The sequence below is a fragment of the Nannobrachium achirus genome (genome assembly GCF_963921795.1).
Source record: "Nannobrachium achirus genome assembly, chromosome: 3".
Classification (NCBI taxonomy): Eukaryota; Metazoa; Chordata; class Actinopteri; order Myctophiformes; family Myctophidae; genus Nannobrachium; species Nannobrachium achirus.
Genome location: NC_137812.1, coordinates 44,801,863 through 44,829,051, shown reverse-complemented (window position 1 = coordinate 44,829,051; position 27,189 = coordinate 44,801,863). Strand labels below are relative to the sequence as shown.

At 44.5% G+C, this 27,189-nt stretch overlaps 1 protein-coding gene across 1 annotated transcript in view; it reads left to right on the top strand.

Annotated features, from left to right (window-relative positions):
- LOC308281449 (adhesion G protein-coupled receptor L3-like) overlaps positions 1-27,189 on the top strand; it is a gene marked incomplete at both ends in the record, with an annotated part of 185,142 nt that overhangs the window by 107,446 nt on the left and 50,507 nt on the right. The window contains 3 exons of the mRNA XM_080721626.1: positions 8-193; positions 3,704-3,742; positions 16,803-16,986. Coding sequence (XP_080577752.1) covers positions 8-193; positions 3,704-3,742; positions 16,803-16,986 — 409 coding nt within the window. The remainder of the gene's footprint in view (positions 1-7; positions 194-3,703; positions 3,743-16,802; positions 16,987-27,189) is intronic.

The window sequence follows — 27,189 nt, the reverse complement described above, 5'->3', positions numbered from 1 at the left end:
CGTCCAGCTCCGTTCGGGTGAGACGGCCGCCATGGTGGCCAGAGAGCTGGCAGAGCAGACCAAGGGTCTGCTGCGCCCGGGCGACGTTCCGTCCACGGTGCGCGCCATGGCCCAGCTGGTGGAGCTGCTGGATGTGCAGCTCAGGAACCTCACGCCCGGGGGCAAGGACAGCGCCGCCCGCAGCCTCACCAAGGTACTGCAGGGAGGAACACAGGCAGGGCGCTCACTCTCTTTTCAGGGTTGTTTTGCCACAGAAGGCCATCGTTTCTGTGAGGTTAAATAAGTAGTTCACCCCCAAAATGACTTTTCTTCTATTGGTTACTCTCGCCATCGAGACTTGAATTCAATAATATGTTTTGTTTTTTGTCGCATTCCTAAGACAAGACAGACATTACAATAAATATACCCCCATTGATTCCGGATGGGGACCCAAATGCATTTGCCAAATGCATTTGGGTCCCCATCCGGAATCAATGTGGATACATTTACTATATCAAAATGTTGTCTTAGGAATGCGACAAATACAAAAAAATATTATTGACCTCAAGTCTCCATGGCGAGAGTAACCAATAGAAAAAAAGTCATTTTGGGGGTGAACTACTCCTTTAACCTCACAGAAACGGTTAGATTTAGGCATAGTTTTTGTCAGGTTAAGGTTAGGGTTAAGGTTAAATAAGCATATTAAGGGTGGTCCCTGGGCAAAACAACTTGGAAAGAGGGAGTCCTGTAGCTAGATTGTGACAGGCAGTGGTGGAAGACTACAGTACTCCGAGTTTGTACTTGAGTAAAAGTAACAATTCCATAATGTAGAGATAGTAAAAGTCCTATTTAAATTACTTGAGTAAAAGTATTGAGGGGAGAAATAGAAGCGAATGAGCCAATGGGAAAATAGAATGTACTTCGCAAATGTTTACTACTATTCTTCAGGGGGAGATAGATATGTATGTGCAAGATTGATTTTGTAAGCGAAGATGCACTATACATACTGTTGATTTTTGGGTGATAAACTGGTGCTGTGTCTTCTCTGCCTGCATTATTTAAAGAATGTCACTGAACATTTTGGATGATTAACAACAGCTTTTGTCCCACAGTAACGCCTCGTCTTAAACTATCCAGAATCCTAACTAAGTATAATTTGAGTCTTGCCCTGCCTCTGACATTATGCTCAGCGAAACTGTACCAAAACTGTACCAACAAAGTGTGTACAGCTTGTGAAGTGTATATCGGGTTGCAGGCAGGAACGTGCTGGCCAGTGGGAAAAGCGGGACAACTCCCGAATGGCGGTTCATTCCCGGCCGGTCCAGGCCGGCCATTAGGAAAAAAATAATAATAAAATGTCGGCCTTCGTTCCATTTTGGGGGCTGAGCGGCCAACAAAGTAAATTGTCACTGTCGGGCAGAAACCTTGAATCTCCAAGTTTCAAATGTATACATTTTTTCGCAAAGCAAAGCCCTGCTTCATCATATAAGGCTGTTGCACAAAAGTAGTGAAAACAGCAGATCTACAAGCACACAACGCCTCGCGGTGCGAGGTGTTGTGTGCTTGTAGATCGGCTGTTTTCACTACATGTTCTGAAATGGCAAATCTTTGAGTAGCAGCAGCGCTATATTCTCTATAGCACGCAATGAGGGCCTCTCCAACTATTTTTCCCGGGCTGAATCAGGGGCCCAGCACGTCCCTGGTTGCAGGTCTTGGATTCTTGAGCTCTGTTCTCTGAGACCAGGTTGATAAAATTGCCCTGGCCTGGACCGAGAGGCCTGAGTGGTCCTAATCATCAGCCTCATAAAGAAAAAGAAGAGGAAAGGAAACCCAGTGTTGGGCCGTGTAAGAATGCTGCTGTGTTCTTTGGAAGGGATGCAATAGCCTAGAGAGGACCAGATGGGAAATGCTGCCCCTTGTGGCAAGTTATTTCAGGGCTCTATTATCCGTCTGGTGTCCGGCTGTCCGCGCTATTTGGGAAACTTTTCCTAGTGCCAAAAACTGGCCAGTCCAATCGACGTCCTCACCCTTACTCCTCTATTTTGGTTCTGTTTGTCCACTCTCAAAGTTAAACGGACACTGAGGATTTTACTGTGTGCTAATGACGATGTGAAAACACTCTGAATCTCTCTCTCTCTCTCTCTCTCTCTCTCTCTCTCTCTCTCTCTCTCTCTCTCTCTCCCTATCTCTCCATTTTCTCTCTCTCTCTCTCTCTCTCTCTCTCTCTCTCTCTCTCTGTCTATTCTACTTCCCACAAGTACTCGGTTGCAACCTGTGAAGTGCCCACAAACACTATAAGTGGGACCAATTACCCTACCTTTTGTTGTTGACCAAATGCCTGCAAAGGTTGCATCATTGTAAGGCATTCTCCATGAAAGAGAAAATAATGTGCCTCCTGCTATTCATTAATGACCCAATTATAAATGCCTAATTGAGTAATATGCCTGGTTATTATGCTAATTTTCATTAGGATATTGAATGTGACCAATTACGCACAAGTGGTAAAGTAATTAATGACATTAATTCTCTTGCTGTTAGATGCAGAGGATGAGAGGAACAGGGGAGAAAACACAATGGAGAATAGGAGGAAATGATGAGGGGGGAAAGACCAACTTGGCCCTGGAGGCCAGCAGCGGGACAATAATGAGGGAGGGAAGGAGACACAAACGGAGGGGAGGGAAAAAGGATATCGTTCTACCATGTGTGCATCTGTACAGGGTTCCATTTGTTAAACAAAACAAAAAAACGACTTTCTCGACTTTCTCAACGGTAATAACGTTCTATAAGCCAGTGGTTCTCACATTTTTAAATTTCAAGGTTCTCTCTTAACTCTTGACAGTGTACAAATGGAACCAAATGGACCCTAACGGGTCCATTTGGTTCCATTTGTACACTGTCAGAGTTATAGACTTGTATGGGTCAATTTAGACTCCCCTCGAATCCACTTTGAGAACCACTGCTATAAGCAATGCCAAGGCATTGTGAGATTGTACCATACTTTATATTCTTGACAAATTCTGACAAATCCTATATTAAAATTGGCCACTGGGAAGACAGGCCGGCCAGCGGACCAGCCGCCGGATCCGGTTATCCAGAGCCACAGATCTGACCGCTACGGCCATATATGGTCGTGTCTGTGTCATATATGGGTCCGACTGACTTCAACCTCGGTGCGCACGTCGGACTCGAAGGAGTGCGGTGCCTGTCACTGAGTAGTTTGGATATTCAATTGTCCATAACCCCCGATCCAACCAATATGCCCATATGGGCATACAGGGTATGGGCATATACTAATGACATCAGGTATCTCCATATATGGCCATAAAAGGGACACGGGTAGACAGCCAGATACGGAGATCTCCATTATGAGCACATTATTAAATTGTTAAATTGAACATAAATATCAAACATGTCAGACTGTCTACATCTCCTCAAAGGAAATGTGTGTATTGTGATTCAGTTTGACCGGAAGCAGAGATGAAACATATTTCCACCGACCATAGAAATGAAAGGCCAGAGGTGGAGGCCTCCTCCTCCCCTCCCAGCAAATCCAACCCTGTACATCTATTTGTATGTCGTTACCGTCGGGCAGAAAACTTGTATATCATTATCTCAACCTTTTATGTTTGTATTCATTTATTTATTACAATAACAAATAAAGAAGGCTTTCCACCTGACGGCGGTGGTGTGTTAATGCTAATGACTCCATGTTTTGGCTCCCCAGCTGCAGAAGAGAGAACGGTCCTGCAGGTTTTTCACTCAGGTATTTCCTCCTCCTCGCTGTCTGTCTCCGAACACAGAACAGCATGCCTGTAACCAAGCCAGTGTGTTTGTGTGTTTGTGTGTCTGCTCACGTTACTGAGCTCTGCCTTGAATTCCAATTCTTTGGTTGCCGCTGTTGTTTTATGATTTTGCACCCCGACTAGGGCTGGGCGATATTATGGACTAGATCAAATAGCACCGTTGTTTTGGACAAATAACTCAATATATTGTGACCGTAATACAGAGAAAATAACACGTCTACAAGCTCACAACATTTTGCAATGGACGCATTGTGAGCTTGTGGATTCAGAATGTTAGCAATTTGTGAAAGTGTAAAATAAATAAGGTTTAAATTAAGTGATTAAACCCAAGAAAATAACAACACTTATGCCATACCAGATGATCTAGACCAGGGGTCTTCAACGTTTTCAGGCCAAGGACCCCTTAGTTGAGAGATAGATGAAGCAGGGACCCCACAACCTTTTCATAGATTCCATTCCATTTCATTGATTGACAACACAATTGTCAGTGTATTTTGGATTCATGTCAATTTGTGTTTTCAGATATTTAACCACTTGAACCGTCAATACTTAATAAACTTGACCTTTCACTCTGTACTTAGTCTGCTCTTTTTCCCCTCTACACCAAAAGTCTTTGCTAAAAATAGACGATCTACAAGCTCACAACGCCTCACGCTGCGAGGTGTTGTGAGCTTGTATATCTGCTATTTTTGTCTAAAGTTCTCCGAATATGGACACTAGGCTTCAAGTGGTTAATATAAAAAAGGAGAAAAAAACTTTCTATCACTCAAAGATTTGGAGGACCTCCTGTAGTAACTATGAGGACCCCCTAGGGGTCCCGGACTTCCTGTTAAGACCCCTGATCTAGACTCTATAAGGATATTGATATATTATCCTATCGATATATTGCCCAGTCCTACACACCAACCCTTTGAGGAGCGAAGCCAGCTCTATTCTGGATCCCCACCACCACATGTGTGTGGGACAGGCCCATCATGACATCACTGTTGTCTGTTGCAGTCTAATCTATTAAGCACTCAGGAATTTCACAGAGGATCAGACTTTTCACTCTCCTCAAATGGTTTGCTGACATCGGTTTTTATTCCCGTTTCAGTTTGTCTTGCATTCGGTTACAGTTCACTTACTGATAAGAGGCCATGATCAATATCAATAATAGCTCATCTATTTTGTGATACTCGGCAGAATTCTAAACAGGCTTGCCTGAAACCCAGTGAGTCGCTATCAATCTTCATTCGCTGATATGTCGTTAGCGCTGGTGTTTCGCAGGGAAAAAGCCAGACAGGAATTGAGTGTGATGGATCCCGCTGTACATTGTTTGATCACGGCCCCTTACACCTTGGCTCATTTCTTTGTGTCTCGTCTGCTGTTTGTTTTCTTACTGTGTGACTTTTACATGCTAATGTTTACGCTTGATTCATGTTGACACTGTCTCGTACCATGAACTCAGAATCCCTCCAGAGATCGATCAGGCATGTTTGTGGTCAGCTAAAATCACTATGTAAGAACATCAAAAGCCTCACCGCCCTCGTCCATGTAAATAGATTACTCTCTCTCTCTCTCTCTCTCTCTCTCTCTCTCTCTCTCTCTCTCTCCCTGTCTCTCTATCTATGTCTGTGTGTGTCTCTCTCTCTCTCTCTCTCTCTCTCTCTCTCTCTCTCTCTCTCTCTCTAACCCCCTCCTTCTCTCTGTCTCTGTTGGGCTTGCTCTTTTTCTCCTGATGCAGGCTTTTCCTCTCCTCTCCCCCGAAAAGCCTTAACGTCAGCAACAGTCAGCAATGTCACATCACAGAACATGGCTTAGGACTATATGCAGGCTGACACGCACGCGCACGCATATATATACATTGAATATTGTCAACGGTGATCCACCGTTAACCGTATCAAAATTCAGAGTCCATTTTGGTAAAGTTGATGTTTTCGTACGGTTGAGTTTTGGGAAACATATACAGTAGGCCAGGGGTCTTCAAGGGCCAGGACCCCTTAGTTGAGAGAGAGATGAAGCGGGGACCCCCACAACCTTTTCATAGATTCCATATAGTTTCATTGTTTGACAGCGCGATCATCAGTGTATTTTGGATTCATGTCAATTTGTGTTTTCAGATATCAACACTTTATAAACTTGACCTTTCACTCTGTACTTAGTCTGCTCTTTTTCCCCTCTACACTAAACCTCTTTGCTGAACATAGCCGATCTACAAGCTCACAACGCCTCGCAGCGCGAGGCATTGTGAGCTTGTAGAGCTGCTATTTTTGGCTAAAGTTCTCAGAATATGGACACTAGGGTTCAAGCGGTTAATATAAAAAAGGAGAAAAAAAAGGTTTCTATCACACAAAGATTTGGAGGACCCCCTGTAGTAACTCTGGGGACCCCCTAGGGGTCCCGGACCCCATGTTGAAGACCTAAATCCATTAAGTGCTGTATTCACAAAGTTGCTGTTTCCGTACGGTTGATTTTTGGGAAACACATACAGTAGGCTGTTGAGCGAAAAGCACACCTTGCTTTTTACTGGGGGCTGGGATTGATCAATTAGATAATTAGTCTTAATAACTTGAAGCTAAATTATATCAACACTAACCAACTCTGCTAGATAGGAATGACTGTCATTAGGGATGTGGTGTGTGATGCTGCCCTCTCCTCGTTAATTATTTGCCGCACTAATTGCCAAGTAAGAAGAGGTTTGGGGTCTTAATGGAGACGGGGGAAAAAAGAATAATTGAATTCTCTCTCTTTCTCTTGGCTTGATCACTCCTCTCTCACTTCATTCGGGGAACTGGGGACATGTTTCCTGTTTATTAAATTGGCAATTTATTCAATATCCATTTGGTAGCATGGAGAGGCTCTGACACTGTAGGGCAGTGGTTCTCGACCTTTTCAAGCCGCGACCCCCAAAATAATCATATTTTAACTGGAGGCCCCCCCACCCTGCTGTGCACACTAAGAGTAAGGCATTGCATTTTGTATAACACGGTTCTATTGTGAAAATAGCAGATCTACATGCTCACAACGCCTCGCAAAAATAATTTCTGTCTCTAATATTTGACGATTTGATTAGTTGATTTTAAATTGTCACTTTAGAAACATGCAGATACTCTATACACTTAAACATTATGTTGGTTTGTTTACTGTTGAGTGAGAAAACGATGTTGCACATTAAGTTAATATTCTTGGGACCCCCCAAAATAATTTGGGGACCACCCTGGGGGTTCCGACCTCCGACCCACAGGTTGAGAATCACTGCTGTTGGGCAGTGGTTCTCCACGTGGTGTCCGGGGGTCCTTGAGGGGGTTCCGCAGGGCAGTGTTGATTTCGTCGACTACCTTCACTGACGAAAACTAAATAAAAACCTGATTAAATAGACTAAAATGTTATTGAGTGAATGTTATGGTGGATAAGAGATCCAGTCAAAAAATAATAATAATTTTATGTTTAGGTTCACTCGGGTGTTGTGCTCTGAAAATAGCAGATCTACAACACGTCACGCTACCAGACCATGAGCTTTTAATTGGAAAACGACGGATACAGAAAGCAGCGACGCTCTGACGTGGCGAGCAGTCGTGTAACTTCAGTCAGTGATGTTCAGGTTTGCATGTCATCCCCACAGAGGTTTGGTCATGCCTGTTTAATAGATCATATTCCAGCCTGTCTAGAAACCAAGGATTGGAGTACTTGGTGTACTTGATCATGGCCGTGAGAGTAGCACTATAGTCCCGGCGTCCTCTTTGCTTGATTGACCGCTGATCACAGCAGAGGCGGAAACTGCAGACAGGGTTCATGCGTGTTCATCCAAATGTATCAAATCATATGTGCACAAAACATTCTGCAGGAGCTATATCCACCATTACGAATAAAAGTGTATCTGTCATCTTGTCAATGGTGACGTTCTTTCTCCAGAAATGAGTGCGTTCCATAGACTGTAAAAATTAAGTGTGTTCGTGAAGTGGCTGCAAATAGCTCTTTCTCTCTCACTCTCTCTGTCTCTCCATCTCTCTCTCTCTCTCTGCTTCTCTTTATCTTTCTCTCTCGGGCGTGTGCTTGTCCAAAGGCAATATACACAATTACAATTATCCATTCCGATGACAATAATTGTTTTGGGATTGCTTGTGACTATGGAAAGGCATAAAAGGCATGGGACTGTGGGGAGAAGGGGGATTCTGGTTCTGCCTTCGAACAAATTCTCTTTTACTTTGGATTGAAAAGTAGGTTGTAATCTTTACTGCTAATACACACACTGCAGATCTGTAAATGATAAGAAATGTTCGGCTGTGTCATGATAAAAGCAGGCCATCCTATAGCCTGGAGGGACAAATGCAATGCGATTGGCTAGTTTGTTGTTAAGCCAACCGACCGACCAATGGTGATAGTGCAACTTTATCAACGATCAGTCAGTCAGAATCATTTGCGTTGATAGAGCGGGCCCTGCTGTTGCTCTCCAGCCAACCATAAAAGGGGACAGGGTGGGAGGAGGCATTGATGCTCAATGACAATGTGTCATTCGTCCTTTATTTTAGGATGGTGGATCAGAACGCACTGTGAATAGGCTCTATGCACAGCAGCCATATTCGGAAGAAATGGGGCCTCTTCCCAAGACAAGTTAGACCAGGCACGTGCACACATAGACAAAGGTGGCTTGAGCCCCTGCCCTTTTATCCACCTGTAAAAGGTGCCCTCTCCAGACCATGAATGCAGTTTTTACTATGGTGAAAGAAATGCAAATGCCCTCTTTCCATGCCATAACTGAAGGCAGCATTCAATAGAATTGCCTTCTCCAAACTCTCATGAACTTGACTGCAGCATCTTATGCTGAAAGATTTGCCCTCTTTGTGTAGAAATCCATGCTGTTACACAACATCTCCAGTATTATTGACTTGATTATGCTTGGTTCAGGTGGTATCAAACACCGAAAATAGCCGACCTCCAAGCTCTTGTGAGCTTGGAGGTCGGCTATTTTCGATATTTTCACCAAAAGGCCCTTTTGGAAATCTCAGACCCTGCCTCTCTAACATTCTCTGCACGTCCCTGAGTTAGACTTATGGGGGTCCTTTAAATTGAAAAGTTTGAGAACCACTGTGCTAAACTAAATGGAACAGAGCCTTAATTAGTATAATTGGTAAAGCCTGTGAAGGAAATAAGGAAGAGGCTCAATTTCTTTCCAGTGTGGCTGTTGTGTGCACAGAGCCCATTTGAAGTCTAAATTAGCATCGTACTCTTCCTGTTGCAGAAGGACCTCAACGATATGTGACAGACTGATGAAAACATTTTCAAAAACATGCACTTTCTCATGCAGCGGCTACCCGAGCACATGACATAAACAAAGAATTCCACTCACTCTCACTCCCTCTCGACTTGTGCTAACAACATCTAAGTTCGCTCACTTTTGCAAAGTGTGTTCCTGTGTGCATGCTCTTATACCGCGTGTGCTCGTGTGCGTGTGAGAGAGAGAGAGTGTGCATATATACTCCACTGGTGGAGTTGGGATTGGTGGACCAGCGCTGCCGCTACTGTTTACGCTGGATTGCCCCAACGCTTCGAAGCATTTCACTTCTGCCCCATTTACTGGTGTGTGTATGGACACGCATGTACACGTGCACCCCCCCCCCCCCCCCCCCCACACACACACACACACGTATGCATCCTTATCTATAGTAGCAGAGTCTCTCCCTTCTTTGAAGACCCCTTAACAAAACAGTCTCCATTTTAGCACTCAAGTCCCCATACTTGCTGATTGAAATGTCACCGACAGTACCAGTAGTTAGACACACGCACACGCACACGCACTCACACGCACGCACACACACACACACACACACACACACACACACACACACACACACACACACACACACACACTCACACACACACACGCACACGCACACGCGCACGTACACGCACATACGCACACACGCACACACTACTCTGTTATACTTTCAGATGTGGAGATGTCTGGGCCGTGAAGCATCGACACTTTGCTTACCCATCTCTGGCCTCCGGAGATGTAATCTCACTGCCTGCCAAATTAAATTCCAATGAAGGAATAAATGAAAATGACATGGCAGAGTAATCAAAAGCCAAGAGAAAAAAAAGAAAGAGATCAAAAGTTTCATAAAAGTACAAGGGGAGGTTAAATGGAACACACGTCGCATCGGTGAAGATGACTTTTGGCTGCAGTGGCAGATGAAAATACCTGAATTGAAGCAGCAGCACTACTGTCACATCGGCAGAGCACGCATACTATTGTCACATCTTCAGAGCACGCATGGCATCCTTTCTTCCTCTTTCCTGCCCCTCTCTCTCTCTCTTCTTTGCTCCAACTCTTAGATCAAGTGGAGCAGAATGATTCACTGCAGTGCTTTCCCCAGCCCCTTGCATACACCCTCTCTCAGCTCTGATAATGCATAAATGGACAAGCGGCACACACACACGCTGCCAGAATGCATCGCCATGCTGCATGAGTGCATACAACACATACAGGCAAATAAATATGTATAACAAATAAAAACATGCACTTGTACTTTATCCATCCACACGCATGCACACCGAGTAGCACGGGTCCAGAAACCCGAACCGGGCCGGGTCCAAACTATTAAAGGAACTATATTCTTCTGCTTTTAAAATGTCACATATGCATTGTGTTCACGTTCTAAGATTATATCGCATTTTGAATGAGCCACTTTTTACGTTAACAGCCGATTGAAACCCAGCCAATTTCAAGTAGTGCAGTCGCACATGCACTGACACTAGGGACTTTAAGCAAGGACGGCTATGGCAGTCCGCTACGGTAACAGGACATGGATCAGTGCTTGATAGTCAGATAAACCTGCCTGTCGTCGCAGGCGTTCCTACCTAGCCTGGAACCAGACCAATCCGCCTGGGCAAAAAAAGGTGCCCTTGGTGAATATGGGTCTGGCCCCGCTCAATTGTGAATCCATTTCCTCTCCCCCAAAATTTGGGGGACCAATCAGGGCCCAGCATTGGTCTGGTCTAACCAATCGTGTCCAGAGCCATTTTTTTACCCACCCCTTGGAAATGAAAATTCTGCTTGTGAGTCCAGAATAATATCCGATACGCAGTGAGGAATTAGTATGAGCAATGCCAGGCTAGTTCCTACCACGGCAGAAGCTACCTTTCCACGTAGAGTCTACAACGTCTGCTGCATGTTTTTAAGGTCCGTACATACCGCCGGCAAATTGGCGAATAGCGAATTAGCGTATAATTCGCCTTTTGTTTAAAACCTTATAAAGTCAATGGAAGCATCCACACCAAACGCGAATTTAAAAAAAGCGAAAAGGCGTCTGTTTTTTATTCGCCCTTGTGATCGAATTTAGCGAACATTCGCTGGTGAACTCCTCTCTCTCTCTGTATTAAATCAAGCTCACTCTATCCTACTTAAAGAGAGAGAGAGAGCAAGGTCGAGGGACCTTCCCTTTGCATTGCTTTTCCGTGTCTCTCGTCTGTGTGGCTGCTTGGAAAAAGTACTTGAATGTCTACTTCTTCTTCTTCTTCGTGTGGTTTCCGGCAGACTAGATGCCTTGCGGCACATTGCTGCCTCCCTCTGGTCGGGAATAGTCCTCATTTTGTCCTTTGTCTATATTCCAAGACCTGTAGCGGCCATGAACTCCAGTACTGCTTTTACAGCCCTTGGCTGGTTTCTCGAATGTCTACTGGTAAAAGCATGGTTTATGTATGTTTTATTGTTAATTATATCTGCAAAAAGACTAATGTTTTACTGGGAATTGGACTCAAGTACAAATACCTAGAAGTACAGGCTACTCAAGTAAATGTACTTTTAATTACTTTACACCACTGCTGCTGCGAGCTGTCTGTGGGGGAACGGAGAGGAGGGGGAACGGACGGTGAAAGTGTGTTGTCTCTTCTGTGATGTGATGGGTTGTGTGCGCCGGTGAAGACTTCTATTCTTCTTTTTCTTTTTATTATTTAATAGGCTAACAACCACAGCCAGGTCATCATCACTTGAGGATGTAGTTTCCATTGTTTTATTTGTTTCCCCGTCCCTTCTCCTCTCTCCTCTCTCTCCTTTCTTCTCCTTTCTCCTGTGGCTACAGGCAGGCAGCTATCACCCCCTCGTATTTAGGCGAATTAAGCGAATATTATACGCATATTCGCGTCGCTTTTTGGTGTGTATGGAAAAAGGCGAATCGCGAATTCTTCGCCTTTTTGGTTCGCTTATTCACGTCGCTTTCGCTAATTCGCCGGTCTGGACAGAGCTTTAGTGTGCACTTAGAAAGCGTCCACAGTGAAGGGTAGGTTACTCTTCTACAGCTTGGGAAAACAACAACACCTGAGAAAAAGCACGACCGACCACCCTTTTGCTGCAGCCGTGTTGGTGGCATAGTGAGAAGCATCTGGTCAGAGGATCTGGGTGGCCTAGAGGTCTCTCTCTACCCCCCCCCCTGCTGGAAGTCCCCCAGGGGGGGGGGGGGGGGGGAGCTGGCTGAGGGCACAGCGGGGGGAGCTGCTGGCAGCCGGCCTCGCCCTCAGGGGCGTCACACCAAACTCTGGGCCCTGGGTACAAGGATTCACTGCGGGCCCCCCATGAATGTTAACTATTGAAAAATAGCAGATATACAAGCTCACAGCGCGGCACCGAGTGCCGCGCTGCGAGCTTGTAGATCTGCTATTTTTGAAAAATCGTGAAAATGTGTGCAAGAAACCTATGTCAAGGACCACCAAGATGATATGTATTTGGCCACGGACCCCGATCTCAAAATATTTAGTTCCAGGGACCCCCAGAAGCAAAATTTGTTCGCTTAAAAAACACAAGATTTTCACACATTTTCACAACTTTTCAAAAATAACAGATCTACAAGCTCGCAGCGCGGCACTCGGTGCCGTGCTGTGAGCTTGTATATCTGCTATTTTTCAATAGATAAAGTTACTAGGGCCCCTCCACCTTGGGCCCCAGTAACTCAGTCCCACTTTCCTACCCCTTGTCACGCCCCTGCTCGTCCTTGTTGGTGCGCAGCCATTCGGTGAACCGTCGAAGGTCGCCAGCTGTTTTCCTTGTTGGTTCAATTTGGTTACCAAACCATCCGCAGTATGAGTTTCCTCGGTGTTCGACGGGGCGAGTCCCTTATCCGCTGTGAGGTCACTCTCAGTGACAGTTTAGCGGACAGTGGCGCTTGCACCGATTGGTCAGATGCCGGCTGATACGGCTTATTACCCTGCATGTATTCTTTTATCACTTCCCTGAGCCATGGCAAGTAAGCCTGGGTATATACAGTGTACAGTACCAGGCACGTGCATACATAGACATAAAAGGGGGCTTGTGCCCCTGCCCTTTTTATCCGTCTGTAAAAAGTGCCCTCTCCAGACCACAAATGCAGTTTTTACTACGGTGAAAGAAATGCAAATGCCCTCTTTCCATGCCATACCTGAAGACTATGCTTAGTCAAGTGTGGTATCAAGCACTGAAAATAGCCGACCTCCAGGAGGTTGGCTATTTTCGATATTTTCACCAAAAGGCCCTTTTAGAAATTTCAGCCCCTGCCTCTCTAACATTCTCTGCACGTCCCTGTACAGTATCCTCAGATGTACACTTGCAAATATCCTCAGACTGAAAGGGAAATACCGTTTTTTTCCAATTCCTACTGTATAGTGACTGTGAGTGACCTATTCTGTGTGTGTGTGTGTGTGTGTGTGTGCGTGTGTGTGTGTGTGCGTGCGTGCGTGCGTGCGTGCGTGTGTGGGTGCTTGCTCCATGTGTCTTGTCTCATGCACGTGTGGGCGCGCGCGTGCACAGTCTGCACACTTTATATTCATTCTCTCTGATATTCTCTGTGTATGCCGAAGCAGTAGATTAATTAGCTTTTGTTTACACGCAACCCTTCCAAACTCATCCAATATGCATCCCAGCTAATTAGCCACCGTTGCAAAACAAGGCCATAATATTATCATATTAGCTTGTTGGCGAGGCACCTGCTTTGTATTATGATATATCAAAATGTGTTACATGTAGATACTCTCAACAACAGTAAACAGGTGTGATTAATTCCAATTTGAGGAGGGGAGTGCCGAGCCCGAGTTTGTTTTGTAACGTATTCCATCAGCACTCCCCCTTCTCATTTTGCCCCGCACTCATGTGATTCATCGGCGACCATTTCCTCCGCCCTCCTACACCTCCGCTCCCACCCCCCTCTCTCTCGCTCTCTTTTTCTTTGTTTGCGTCTCTCCTGTCTCTGTCACTTGCCTCCCCTTGCCGCCCCTCCTGGTTTCTCACCTCCCCCCCCCTAACCCAGAGCGATGGGAGGGGAGGGGAGGGGAGGGGAGCGCGGAAGTCAAACGGTTGTCGTGGGGGAACATCAATAAACTGATGCGTCTCTCTCTCCTCTGCAACCCCCGCAATTCCCCCGCCGGAGAGAACCTTTTGCCTGCATGACGACACCTGCACTCCGTTTCTATCCAGTTTCACTCCCGCTCCTCCCCAGAGGAGGGAGGGAGACATGCGCAAACAAATGCACACGCACGCACGCGCACACACACACACACACACACACAGTGGCGTCAGTTCAGAAAAAAGCTAAGGTATGGCAACATGACTGGTGTCTTGAACGCGCGCCTTCGCGCGCGTTCAAGACACCAGTCATGTTGCCATACCTTATCAATAGGCATGATTCATTTATTTTGAGTAAAGTACATTTTCTTTTTTTCCCCCCGTTTCTACGTTTTTTTGGGCTGGATATGGCAGCCTGGAACATTTGTTCAAGAGCAGCTAAACTTGGCGTGTTAGTAAACGTGCCACAATTAACAATATTGCATTGCACCTGTGCAGCTGACCTGCGGAGCCTGGGAATATACACCATTTTGTCAAGATGAATACAAATGTGGAGAATAATTATAATACCTTGTTAAAGTGACCATTTTGTAAAGTGACCATTTTGGAAAATCTTGCATTTAGTAGTTATTTTACTGTAATTTAACAACATAATAACCAGCACATATAGACAAAGAGACATTCAGGTATTTATATTTAAAAGTAACTTTTATTTTCCCCCCTGGACCCAGGGTATGGCAGCTGCATACCCCTGCCATACCCAATTGACGCCCCTGCACACACACACTCACACGTGCACACAATGTGTGTGTGTGTGTGTGTGTGTGTGTGTGTGTGCCCACACTGTGAGTTTGTAGATCAGCTATTTTTGGTGTGTGCGGCACTGGTGTGCACAGCTAGAATATAAATGGTGCTAGAGCGAGACAGAGGCAGAGGCGGGTGTGAGACGTGTATATTTGATACACGTACATTCGCTTTTCCACTTCTCTCGTTCCCAGCGGACATCTGTCACCATGAACTCGCTGGACTGTTTTATCACTCTCCCAAGGCTCTCTGCTTCCCTCTCTCGTTCCTTCTCTTGACTCTGTTGTGATGCAACGCGTTTGTGTGTGTGTTCGTGCACATGCGGGTGCGCGTGTGTGTGTGTGTGCGTGCGTGTGTGCATGCATGTGTGTGATATATATATATATATCGTCGTTGTCGGGTGAAAACCTTGTATGTCCAAAACCGTTCGTTTTGCATTTATCGTTTTAAAAAATTATTTAAACTAGTGAAAGCAGCCGATCTACAAGCACACAACGCCTCGCTCCGCGAGGCGTTGTGTGCTTGTAGATCTGCTGTTTTCACTACCTTTGTGCGACGGCCTTGTATGATGAAGCAGGGCTTTGCTTTGCGAAAAAACTTACACATTTGAAACTTGGAGATACGAGGTTTCCGCCCGACAGTGACGATATGCATATAAAAGTGATCCTATAGACAAAGGGAATGGGGGGGGAAGGGATGTTAAACTGGGCAGAGGAGACTTATTATGTAAACCCTTCTAGTCTGGTAACATTTATTGGACTAAAAGCTGTCATGACCCGAAAGATCTTATTATCTGAAGGTTCTAATTCTTCTCAGTCCCACAAGCATACGTTTTCCATCACAAAGATGGGGTGTAGACAGCTTGTGATTGCAATCACCTAATTAGCTGAACTTGATTTCCAGAACATCTGCGATAGATTTTCTTTCATCGCGGCCTATCAGATAGAAAACTGGCAAAGAAATGTATTTATCCATTGACGGTCTGATGTGCAAGATCTAAAAAGTGCCGTGGCACTTTTTTTTGTGTTTGCTTTGGACCCAGCTTTGTGTGGTTCTGTCTGTGTCGCATCTGCATGGGAATGTCACATCTGCAACACAAATGTTTCACTTTGAATGTTTTGTTTTTTCTTGCCTTTTTGTCGCCATAAACTATTGTCTCGAACAAAAAAGCCATTGCACATACATGGGGCCGTCGCATCTATGACCAATATTACAACTTCTCATGTGCTAACAATGTATTTCACAGCATTATTAACAGTGCGCTTTCACTTCATGGACCAGTACATAAGCACTATATCAGTGGTTTTCAACCAGTGGTCCGGGGACCACCAGTGGTCCTTGAGGGGGTTCCAGGTGGTCCCCAGCTAAATGATGGAGAGTTGGCAACCAAATGGACCCTTATAGATCTTTAACTCTTGAGAGCGTAAAATGAAACCAAATGGACCCGTACGGGTCCATTTGGTTTCATTTTACGCTCTCAAGAGTTACATTATTGTTAAACATCTGCATTACTAAATTTACAAGAAGTCTACACAATTAGAAAACGTAGAAGAATTGTTATTTTGATCAACGTGTGCCTGCTATCTCTCCTGTGGCACCACATAAAAACAGCATGGAATTGTGGACAAAATCTCTTCCAACGACAACAAAATATTCAAAGGTTCGGGTCTGAGAGGCTAAATCTCATCTAATGGTGGTCCGTGGCTCAAATGCCGAATACATAACGGACCTTGAAATGAAAAAGGTTGAAAACCACTGCACTAATAGTGTGTGCAAATTGTAGTTCTACAGTGGCCATGTTTTGGGTCAAACACAGGTGTTCTGATTAGAATAGAACATGGCCGCTGTAGGACTACAATTGCCACACACTATATGGCTAGCGCTTGCTAGCGCCATGCTAACCTGGGTGTGTGTGCTGTTTGTGGCAGGCGATGGTGGAGACGGTGAACAACCTGCTGCAGCCCCGGGCCCAGGCGGCCTGGAGAGAGCTGTCCACCGGCGAGCAGCTGCACTCGGCCACGCTGCTCCTGGACACCGTGGAGGCCGGGGCCTTCATGCTAGCCGACAACCTGCTCAAGACTGACACCGTGCAGGAGACCACCGACAACATCCGTGAGTATACAGTAGCTTTATTTCTTTTCCCCATATGAATGATTTGTAATGAATACAAATGTATTTTCCTACGTAAAAGGAAAAAAAAAAAATATATATATATATATATATATATATATATATATATATACAGTATATATATATATATGGTTAGGGTTAGGGTAATAATAAAACGTAATAATAAAACGTTTGTATACATCTAACAAATTACATAACTAAAAAATTACAATAATTGAAATGAAAATATTTTTTTATTTGTAGATCTGCTATTTTCACTAGTTCACTTCTCTTTTGGGTCTCGAGCTAAAAGGTTTTGGAGCCACACATACCATAAACAAAAGCAGTGATTTATTTCTTGTGCTTATGTAACAAGTTGCACCCACTGGCCATTCAATGCACTGCCAGAGCTTCAAGTTGTCTGGAGTGACCAGTGTTCTTTGTGGTCTTCTGGCGAGACCAGCAGGCAAATCACAATTCACAAGGTTACATCGTTTCTTAGTATAACAACATAATTATGTTAGAAAATGTTTTTACATTTTTCCACTTTACTTCTCAAAATAAGTCTTGCTGCATTGTCCCGGTGTTTGCTCTGTTCCTTTCTCACACTGTTGGTGACCATGCAGCGATATACACGCCACACGTGCAACGGAGAAAGGAGGTTAATGGAAAATTGATTGAAAGCAAGCTTGGTACAGTAAGAACGGCAGAAACTTTTATCAGCGTATGCGCTGAGAGAGCAGCTTTTGTTGGAATGAATGGGCTGCCATTTTTCTGTAACTCATCCAGAGTTTAAAACCTGATTGAAAGCTGATTGAAGGCACAGAGGAAGTATTGCGTGAGGTCAACAAGCTCCTGGCTCTCCTGCGCCACATGTGACTAGTATGGCTTTGAACACCGTATTCTGTGCTGGGTTTAACCCATGAAGACCTGGAAGTGTCACTCTAGATTTTAACCACTTTAACCATTATTTTATGCTTTAAAGGAAGGCCTCAAACAGGTAGTTGTCTTTGATGCTTTCATTGATTAGAGAGAACACTAACAAGGACTTGACACTTTTATGACCCAATCAATTACCTTAGTGCACAACTCCTTTGAAGTTCAAAGGGAGCAATTAAGAGCTTCTGGTTGAGCTCCCCCTGACAAAAACGTCCCTCCACTGTTTCTGTTGACATTTAGGCCATGGCTACACGGAGCTGGATATTTCATATATCCCGGTTTTTCAGATATCCACATAGAAAAATATCTAGGTCCACACGGAGCTGGATATTTCATATATCCCGGTTTTTCAGATATCCACATAGAAAAATATCTAGGTCCACACGACAAAGATATCTAGGTCTAACAAGCACACAGAGATATCCGGGTTATATTTTTCAATGTCTTCACTTATTTATCCGGTTTAAAAAATATCCAGCTTCGCGGCCGAAATATCCAGCTTCATCTCTGAAGACTTTACTGTGTGTGTGCTTGTTAGACCTAGATATCTTTGTGGTGTGGACCTAGATATTTTTCTATGTGGATATCTGAAAAACCGGGATATATGAAATATCCAGCTCCGTGTGGACCTAGATATTTTTCTATGTGGATATCTGAAAAACCGGGATATCTGAAATATCCAGCTCCGTGTAGCCATGGCATTAATGTCAACATAAAGAGTGGAACAGAACAGAAATACAGCCAGGGGATCTGTCTTTCTGCAAGGAAACACCCCAGCACAATAATATAGTTACTGATGAAGGGAAATGACAGCAAAAAATGTATATACATATATATTTTTGAATAGTCTTAAAGTTACCTATAATTCCTTTAACTAGTAAAAAATAGCAGATATACAAGCTCACAGCGCGGCACCGAGTGCCGCGCTGCGAGCTTGTAGATCTGCTATTTTTGAAAAATCATGATTTTTTGCAAATCTTTGAATGCATCTTTTTTAAAGCGAACATTTGTAACTGAAATATTCAGTTACAGGTTGGATCTGTTCACTTGAATTTGAAATCTATGGTGGCTTGTCTGATAGGATAAATTACTCTGTTCTGTTGATGTGCGTTGTTGCTTTCTTCACTAGAGGGATTATTTGTGCTTATTTATATTTATTCTTTTTATTTTGTATTTTATTCTTGAGAACAACGTGTGAATGTCCAGTATATCTAATTGAAAGAGTATTGAGGTCAGAAAATAACCACTTAAACCGTATATACCGGTACTTCACTAACCGGGGTCTCCCAAGGCTCTATCCTTGGCCCCCTGCTTGTTTCCCTCTACACCAAATCTTTGTCGAAAATAGCGAATCGGCTATTTTTACCTAACTTTCACCGCAAAATAGAAGGTATGCGTATACATGAAGTTAATGGCAAATCGAGTGGCAAAGTGAGTGGCAAAGTGAGTTTAACGCTGTTTAACGTCATTTAACGCAATCAGATAGGACTTTTCTGTTTGGAATTATGGGCTGTCAAGGCCAGAAAGTAGTTTTTTTTGTCACTCAGTAGGCATGACATCCTGGTATGTTGATGATGTCACACGCATACCCTCTATAGGAACACGAGGGTTCAAGTAGTTAAGACCATGAACTAAATTCCACAGACTATTGAGACAAATGTATTTGTTGATATATGTAAGGGTCCATACCGGTGGTCTGGCATGTTTAGCCCGTTGGCTAAACACCATATACTTGACATTTCCAAAACATACCAGGGTTTGTATATTTCTCAAGGAAGTCATTGGATAACAATATTTACTTCAGCATGTTAAAAGATCCCTTTTTGCTCAGCACAGCGAACTCTAAATGCACCTTTTATTCTTTTGTCAAAGTTAAGTTATCTGTGAGTTTTAATGCACTTCAAACCGCAGATTGGTTTGAAAAGTGCAGCCAAAAATACATCCCTGGAGAAAACAAATTCAAACTTCCATTTTGTTTTAACTGGCGCAATGCTGGTAGGTCAACACTGCCTCAATTATTGAGGTACGGTCAATAAGGTTTTAATGACTATGGAGAAAATGTAAACAGTGAAATCTAAAGCCATTCACAGGAAAATGGTCTATGTTTATGTGCAATACATGGCTGACGCTGTAAAAAGAAAAGATAATAACTGTGTTGATGGCGATAGGTTCCTTTTGATGACAGTCCCTTTAATAGCTACCAATATTATGTAATGTCACCGAAAGAGGTGGTGCTGCCCGCAGGCGCTGTGTGCTGTACATGTATATCTCAACCAGCCACCTCCTCATGTTTATGTTTCATAACAGTGATAGACACCCATTTAAGCACACTACCTGAATTCACAGCTCTCTAAGCAATAACACTGGCTGGAAGCAGTGAGCACTATCACACAATGTACATGTTGTGGATAGACGCAGATAGAAGTGGGGCAGAATAATTGTATCATTTCATTGTGCATTTGCGTGGGTGTGTGTGTGTGTGTGTGTGTGTGTGTGTGTGTGTGTGTGTGTGTGTGTGTGTGTGTGTGTGTGTGTGTGTGTGTGTGTGTGTGTGTGTGTGTGTGTGTGTGTGTGTGTGTGTGTGACGGGGGGGAGGGGAGGGTGGTGAAAGAACATATGTGTATGCACAGGAATAGCTCACAAACATGCAATGCAGCTGAACGGTAACGTGTCGGAGTGTGTGCGCGAGAGCAACAAGGTGCGTCAGACAGATGCGGAGCCGCTCTGCCGTGTGGGAGAGATAGCATACGAGTGACTGAACAACAATAGCATGATCTCTGTCTGTATGAATGAATCAGCATTCTGCAGGGGGATTGAACCCAACTCCTCCTGCCCATCCGGGACCACCAGGGGTGTGGCACCAAATTCTGGACCCTGGGTACATTGATTCACTGCGTTATTTTGTGCTTTAACTATTGAAAAATAGCAGATGTACAAGCTCACAGCTGCGAGCTTGTAGATCTGCTATTTTTGAAAAATCGTGAAAATTAAGTATTTGGCCACGGACCCCATCTCAAAATATTTCGTTCCAGGGACCCCCTGGAAGCAAGATTTGAGTTACAAATGTTCGCTTAAAGAATACATATTCAAAGATTTGCACCCATTTTCACGACTTAATAGCAGATCTACCGTATAAGCTCGCAGCCGCGCTACGAGCTTTTCAATAGCTAAAGTATATAAAATTATTAAGGCCCCTTCACCTTGGGCCCTAGTAACTCAGTCCCACTCCCCCCCCCCCCCCCTTGTGACGCCCCTGGGGACCACAGCTGTAAAAAAACCCTCAGTGTTCCTTTAGCTCTGATCAGGCTTACAAATGTCACCAAACGGAGCCCCCGCGTAAAGGGTCCATTTGGTTCCATTCGCAACCCTCTCAGAGTTACGCGCCCCGTAAGGGTCCGTTGGGGTCGTAAAGATGTTGTAAATAACTTGAAGGGATAATAACCAGCGCACGTAATGCCCCGGATCGCATCCACGTAATGCCCCGGATCGCATCCAAAAGTGAAAAAAAATCCTTGCCGGCTGCCCCCGCCTGCAGTGCGGAGAGGAGAGCTCCACAGAAAGGTAGATAAAGCCCAAGCGGAGCTGGGCCTGTAAAGCCGTCAGAGAGAGGTCATGATTTAGTGGGACTGCGTTGTTGTGTGAAAGGTTTTAAAGGGGAGGTTCCGTCGAGACCCACACGCATCTAACAAGATGCAGGAAGTCTGGCCTTGAGGCCTTTAATGCGGGGATAAATTGTTTGCTAGAGACGATAAATTTCCCTTCTCTTATTCCCCCACCCAAACCACCTCCCCCCTCTTCTCCATCCCTCCGCTCGTAGGCGGAGGAATTGACAAAGCAGAACAAAGCTAGTTATTATGGCTTTGTGCACATCGCATCCACCACCACCACCTCCTCTCGCTCCTCTCCTCCGCTCATCTCCGCTCACATTCCTTCGTCCCCTCTCGTCTCACCCAGGGCCGTCACAAGGGGGGGAAAAGTGGGACTGAGTTACTTGGGCCCAAGGAGGTGGAGGGGCCTTAATTATTTGATACTTTAGCTATTGAAAAATAGCAGATATACATATACATGTAGATCTGCTATTTTTTTTGAAAAGTCGTGAAAATGTGTGCAAATTTTTGAATATTATGCATTTTTTAAGCAAACGTTTTTAACTCAGATTTTGCTTCTGGGGGGTCCCTGGAACTAAATGTTTTGAGATGGGGGTCCTTGGCCAAATACATATCATTTTGGGCGTCCTTGAGCACCACTGACTTAGAAACATAGATTTTTCAAAAAACCTTAGAAGGATTTGAAATATTCAAAGACTTGCACAAATGTTTAAGATAAAAAAAAAAATAGCAGATCTACAAGCTCGCAGAGCTGTATATCTGCTATTTTTCAATAGTTAAAGCACAAAATAATTGTGTGGGGGCCCGCACAGTGAATCCTCGTACCCGGGGCCCAGAATTTGTTGCGTCACCCCTGGTCTCAACCCCCCATCATTGGGAGCTGGAATAAGGCGATGACATCGGAGAGCAAGAAATAATCTCTTGCTTTTTCCCCCCGCTCTCTGCATGCTGCTGGGTGTCTGAGCCCTTGTTTCATCTCCGCCCAGAGGTTGCAGGTTTCGCTTGTTTATTCTCTCTTTTGATTACCCTCCTCCTTCCTGCCTCGTTTTTTTGATTCGATACTTCACGCGTCCTTGCACATCAGCTGATACTAGCAGGAGTCACTGGGCTGGTGTCTAAGCTGTCGGGTGGAAACCTTGCATAATCCAAAACGTGTTACTTTTCAGAGAAAAAACATGGATCTGCAATGTATCCAATGAAGTCATTATTAAGCTCTTGATTTCTCAAAAATCTAAAAAAAAATATGAGCTTGTAGATCGGCAATTTCTTTTTGCTTTTGCATGACAAATATGGAGATATGAGGTTGAGAGCAACGGTACAGCAGGGGTCTTAAATGTTTTCAAACCAAGGACCTCTTAGTTGAGAGAGAGATGAAGCATTAGTGTTTTCAGATATTTAACCATGTCAATAGTTAATAAACTTGACCTTTCACTCAGTACTTAGTCTGCTCTTTTTCCTCTCTACACCAAACCTCTTTGCCAAAAATAGCAGATCTACAAGCTCACAACGCCTCGCGCTGCGAGGCGTTGTGAGCTTGTAGATCTGCTATTTTTGTCCAAAGTTCTCAGAATATAGACGCAAGGGTTCAAGTGGTCAATATAAAAAAGGAGGAAAATTGCACAAAGATTTGGAGGACCCCCTGTAGAAACTCTGAGGACCCCCTAGGGGTCTCGGACCCCCTGTTGAAGACCCCTGGTATATGGACAGTATGGGACTGTTAAGTATGACATCATTTTGTAGGCAGAGGAGAATTTCTGCCCCCAGTTTCCATGAATCTTTTTACTATTTTTACTATTTACACATTTTTCTTCTCTTTGTTGTTGAAAGGAAAGTGTTAGAATTATACTTTAGTCGTTATTTTTGTCTCGGATCTGTTGAAATAGCGAGGGACAGAAAATGCTCTGGGGGCAGAGTTCTCCTCTGCCTACAAAATGATGTCACGGCTTAAAAGCCCCATAGGAGAAGAGAGGCAGAGCCGCCACAAGGCCTTTTGGTGCCTGACTTGCAACTGGCTGTTGGGTATTCCCCCCCCCCCCCCCCCCCCCGTGCGCAAAATGTCCACGAAATTCGCGGGGTTAACTGCTCTGCCATGTTGATATTCCATAGTTGTTGAGCTGGGCAGGGATAAGTTGATTCACATGAGGTGGAAAGATGTTTGATTCTTACTTGCATGTACCGTATCAGATCAGATCAGTCTATGACCATTGGATCTCCACTGGGTGAGTGTGTCTGTCTGTCTGTGAGTGAGTGCAGACTCAGAGTGCATCGCGGACTGTGCTGCGGCCCCGCCCCCAGATCAAATGGATCGGCTTGGCTCTTCTTTTTGGAGCTGTGTGAAGCACAGGCTCCCTATACGTGGCCGTGTGGGTCTGTCTGTGTGTCTGTGTGTATGTAGCCTGAACTTCCTAAACTTCGGCACGCTACTAGTCCCACAGTTTTGCCACCACACACTCGCGCCATATGTCAAATCGACCGGCTTACTCGGGAATCGTGGGCTAGTAACTTGCTAAGAGAAAGGTTCAATAGTTTAATTGATATTAATTTATTAGTGAATTAATTTTCCCCATTGACTTATAATGGGAATCGCAAAAACTCACATTCAATTATTTGTCTCTCGCAAACCATAGGGGCTAGAGTTTCACGACTTGGAGAGGAGGTTCATAATGATTTCAAGGATTAAATAAAAAATAATTGTGTCATTTGGCCGCATGGTGGCGCCATAACACCCCACTTTACGTTTTGGCCTGTAACTCTTGAACCGTAGGTCGGAAAATTAAAAATATTTTTTCCCTGGATTCCTTGGGTCATGACGCATCTCCCCATATAGGCCACGCCCATTTGCGCCATGATAGATTTTCCGCCATCTTGCATTTTCTCCAAAACACACTTTTTGCTCCTTTTCCTACATATTTTCTTCAAATGTCACAAAAATCGGTACACATGATCCACACACACACACACACACACACACACACACACACACACACACACACACACACACACACACACACACACACACACACAGCTCCACTTCACACGGGTGTGATTTTTTCTTTTCTCTCTCACTTTTTGGTGCCTTCTGGCAACGTGGTGCCTGACGCTCACTGCGTCATGCGCGTCATAGTAGCGGCGGCAGGGACATGCTGGGCCCCTGATTCAGCCTGGGAAAAAGAGTTGGAGAGGCCCTCATTGCGCGCTATAGAGAAAGATAGTCTATATCGCTGCTGCTACTCAAAGATTTTGCCATTTCAGATCATGACAAGTGACAAGCCAGTGGGCCAATTACATGAGTTATATTTTGTCGTTGTCGGGTGGAAACCTTGTATGTCCAAAACTGTTCCTTTTGCATTTATCATTTTAAAAATGATTTTAAACTAGTGAAAACAGCCGATCTACAAGCACACAACGCCTCGCACCGCGAGGCGTTGTGTGCTTGTAGATCTGCTGTTTTCACTACTTTTGTGCGACGGCCTTGTGTGATGAAGCGGGGCTTTACTTTGCGAAAGAACGGACACATTTGAAACTTGGACATACGAGGTTTCCACCCGACAACGACGATATGTTTCTCCTCAGTCTAAATTAATTGAGAAATCCAATCGCTGCAAGTCAAAGGTCACGTGACCCACTGTTTACAAGCGTTTCCCCCTATAGTGAGGGTCCATATGCTGTGGCCACCGTTTTGGCAAGAAACAACGCTAGTGTGTGACAACAGTTTCAGCAGATAGACAGATGGAGGAGAAGATGGCTAGATAGACGTCGAGGGAGAGGCAGAGACGTAGAGCGGGCACTCCAGGAGTAGGGATGGGACGATATCAACATTTCATATCACGATTATTGTGACAAAAGAAATTGCGATAATCAAAATCCATTATCCTAGGGTGAGCTTGTAGATCGGCTATTTTTTGGCAAAGACATTTGATAGAGAGTGAAAAAAAGACTGTATCAAGTACGTACCGGTATATTATAACTACCTTTTACCAATTATAGAGGGTTTATGTGGTACCGGATATGCAGCTCGGCAAATAAAAGGTGAATTGATCCCAGTGCATGACGGAGGACGATATCACGATAAATTAAATCTCCGCGACACGATTATCGTGAGTGTTTTTTTATCGCGATAAACGATAATATGGCTTATCGTCCCATCCCTAGGCTGGGCACTCCAGGAGGTTGGCAGACTTAATGGACACATTCATTGTCCTCACACGGCACACACAGTCATTCTCTCTCATAATGGCCACTGGCACTGCGGTTTGCCTCAACTCACAACTTCTCCATGCACTTAGCTAACACTTAAGTACAACTGTCCACACCACTTTATTTCCTGCAACCACCATCCCACACAGTGTTACCTTATGTAACTCCAGACTTATATTGCCTCCAAAATTCACCCCCCGCAGACGCCACATAAATACAGTTACGTAAACAGACACGGATGGGTGTAGGCTACTGCGTTCAGGGGTGTGGCACCAAATTCTGGGCCCTGGGCACTTTAACTATTGAAAAATAGCAGATATACAAGCTCGCAGCGTGGCACTATTTTTGAAGTCTTTGAATGTTTCAAATCCTTCTGAGGTTTTTTGAAAAACCTATGTTTCTTTGTCAGTGGTGCTCAAACCTTTTCATGTGAAGGACCCCCAAAATTATATGTATTTGGCCGCAGACCCCCATCTCAAAATATTTAGTTCCAGGGACCCCCCAGAAGCAATATTTGAATTACAAATGTTCGCTTAAAAAATACATATATTCAAAGATTTGCACACATTTTCACGACTTTTCAAAAATAGCAAATATACAAGCTCGCAGTGCGGCACCGAGTGCCATGCTGTGAGCTTGTATATCTGCTATTTTTCAATAGCTAAAGTATAAAATAATTCCAGGCCCCCACCTTGGGCCTTAGTAACTCAGTCCCACTGTTGCCCCCCTTGTGACGCCCTTGACTGCGTTTCTGAAGAACTTATAAAACAGCAATCGGTGTTTCTCCCCCCCTCCCCCCTCCCCTCCCCTTTTTCTTGAGGAAAACTTGTCTGCGTGTTCCTCATTTTCTTTGTGTTGTTAATCTCCCCTCCTAGCTAATCCAGTGGGCAGATCCACTGTGATTATCTCTCGCCTTTATTCATAAGGAGCCCATTGCCACCTCTCATCTCATCTCTCCTTCTCTCTCTCTCTCTTCTCCATCCTTCGCTCTTCCTCTCCTGCCGTCTTCTCCCTCTCCTTGAGGTTTAAGCCCCCCTTTTTTGAGCTTTACAGAGGACTGAAGGGAGGGAAACATTCAAAACGTTTGCATTGTTTGGTTCAGAAAAAAAAAAAAAGAACGGTTAAATCTCTCGGTTATTTTTGGTCAGAATGTGCCTTACTATCGGCACGTGGCACACAATGGCGTTTTTTTACGAAACGTTAAAGGGTGATTTGGACGGGGATAACGTGCCTGCGTAACAGCACGTGTGTACCCTATGATAGCGATAATGAGCTGGTGTGTTTATTAGGAGGAGGACTGTCATGACAAGGACGGTTTAATTAGGTTAGACGCCGTCGTGTTTCGATTCCCCGCAGTGTGTGTGTGCGTGTGTGTGCGCGCACGTGTGTGTGTGTGTGTGCGCGTGTGTGTGCGTGTGTGTGTGGTGTCGCTGGGTTCATGTCTGCCTGTCTGTCTGGTTGT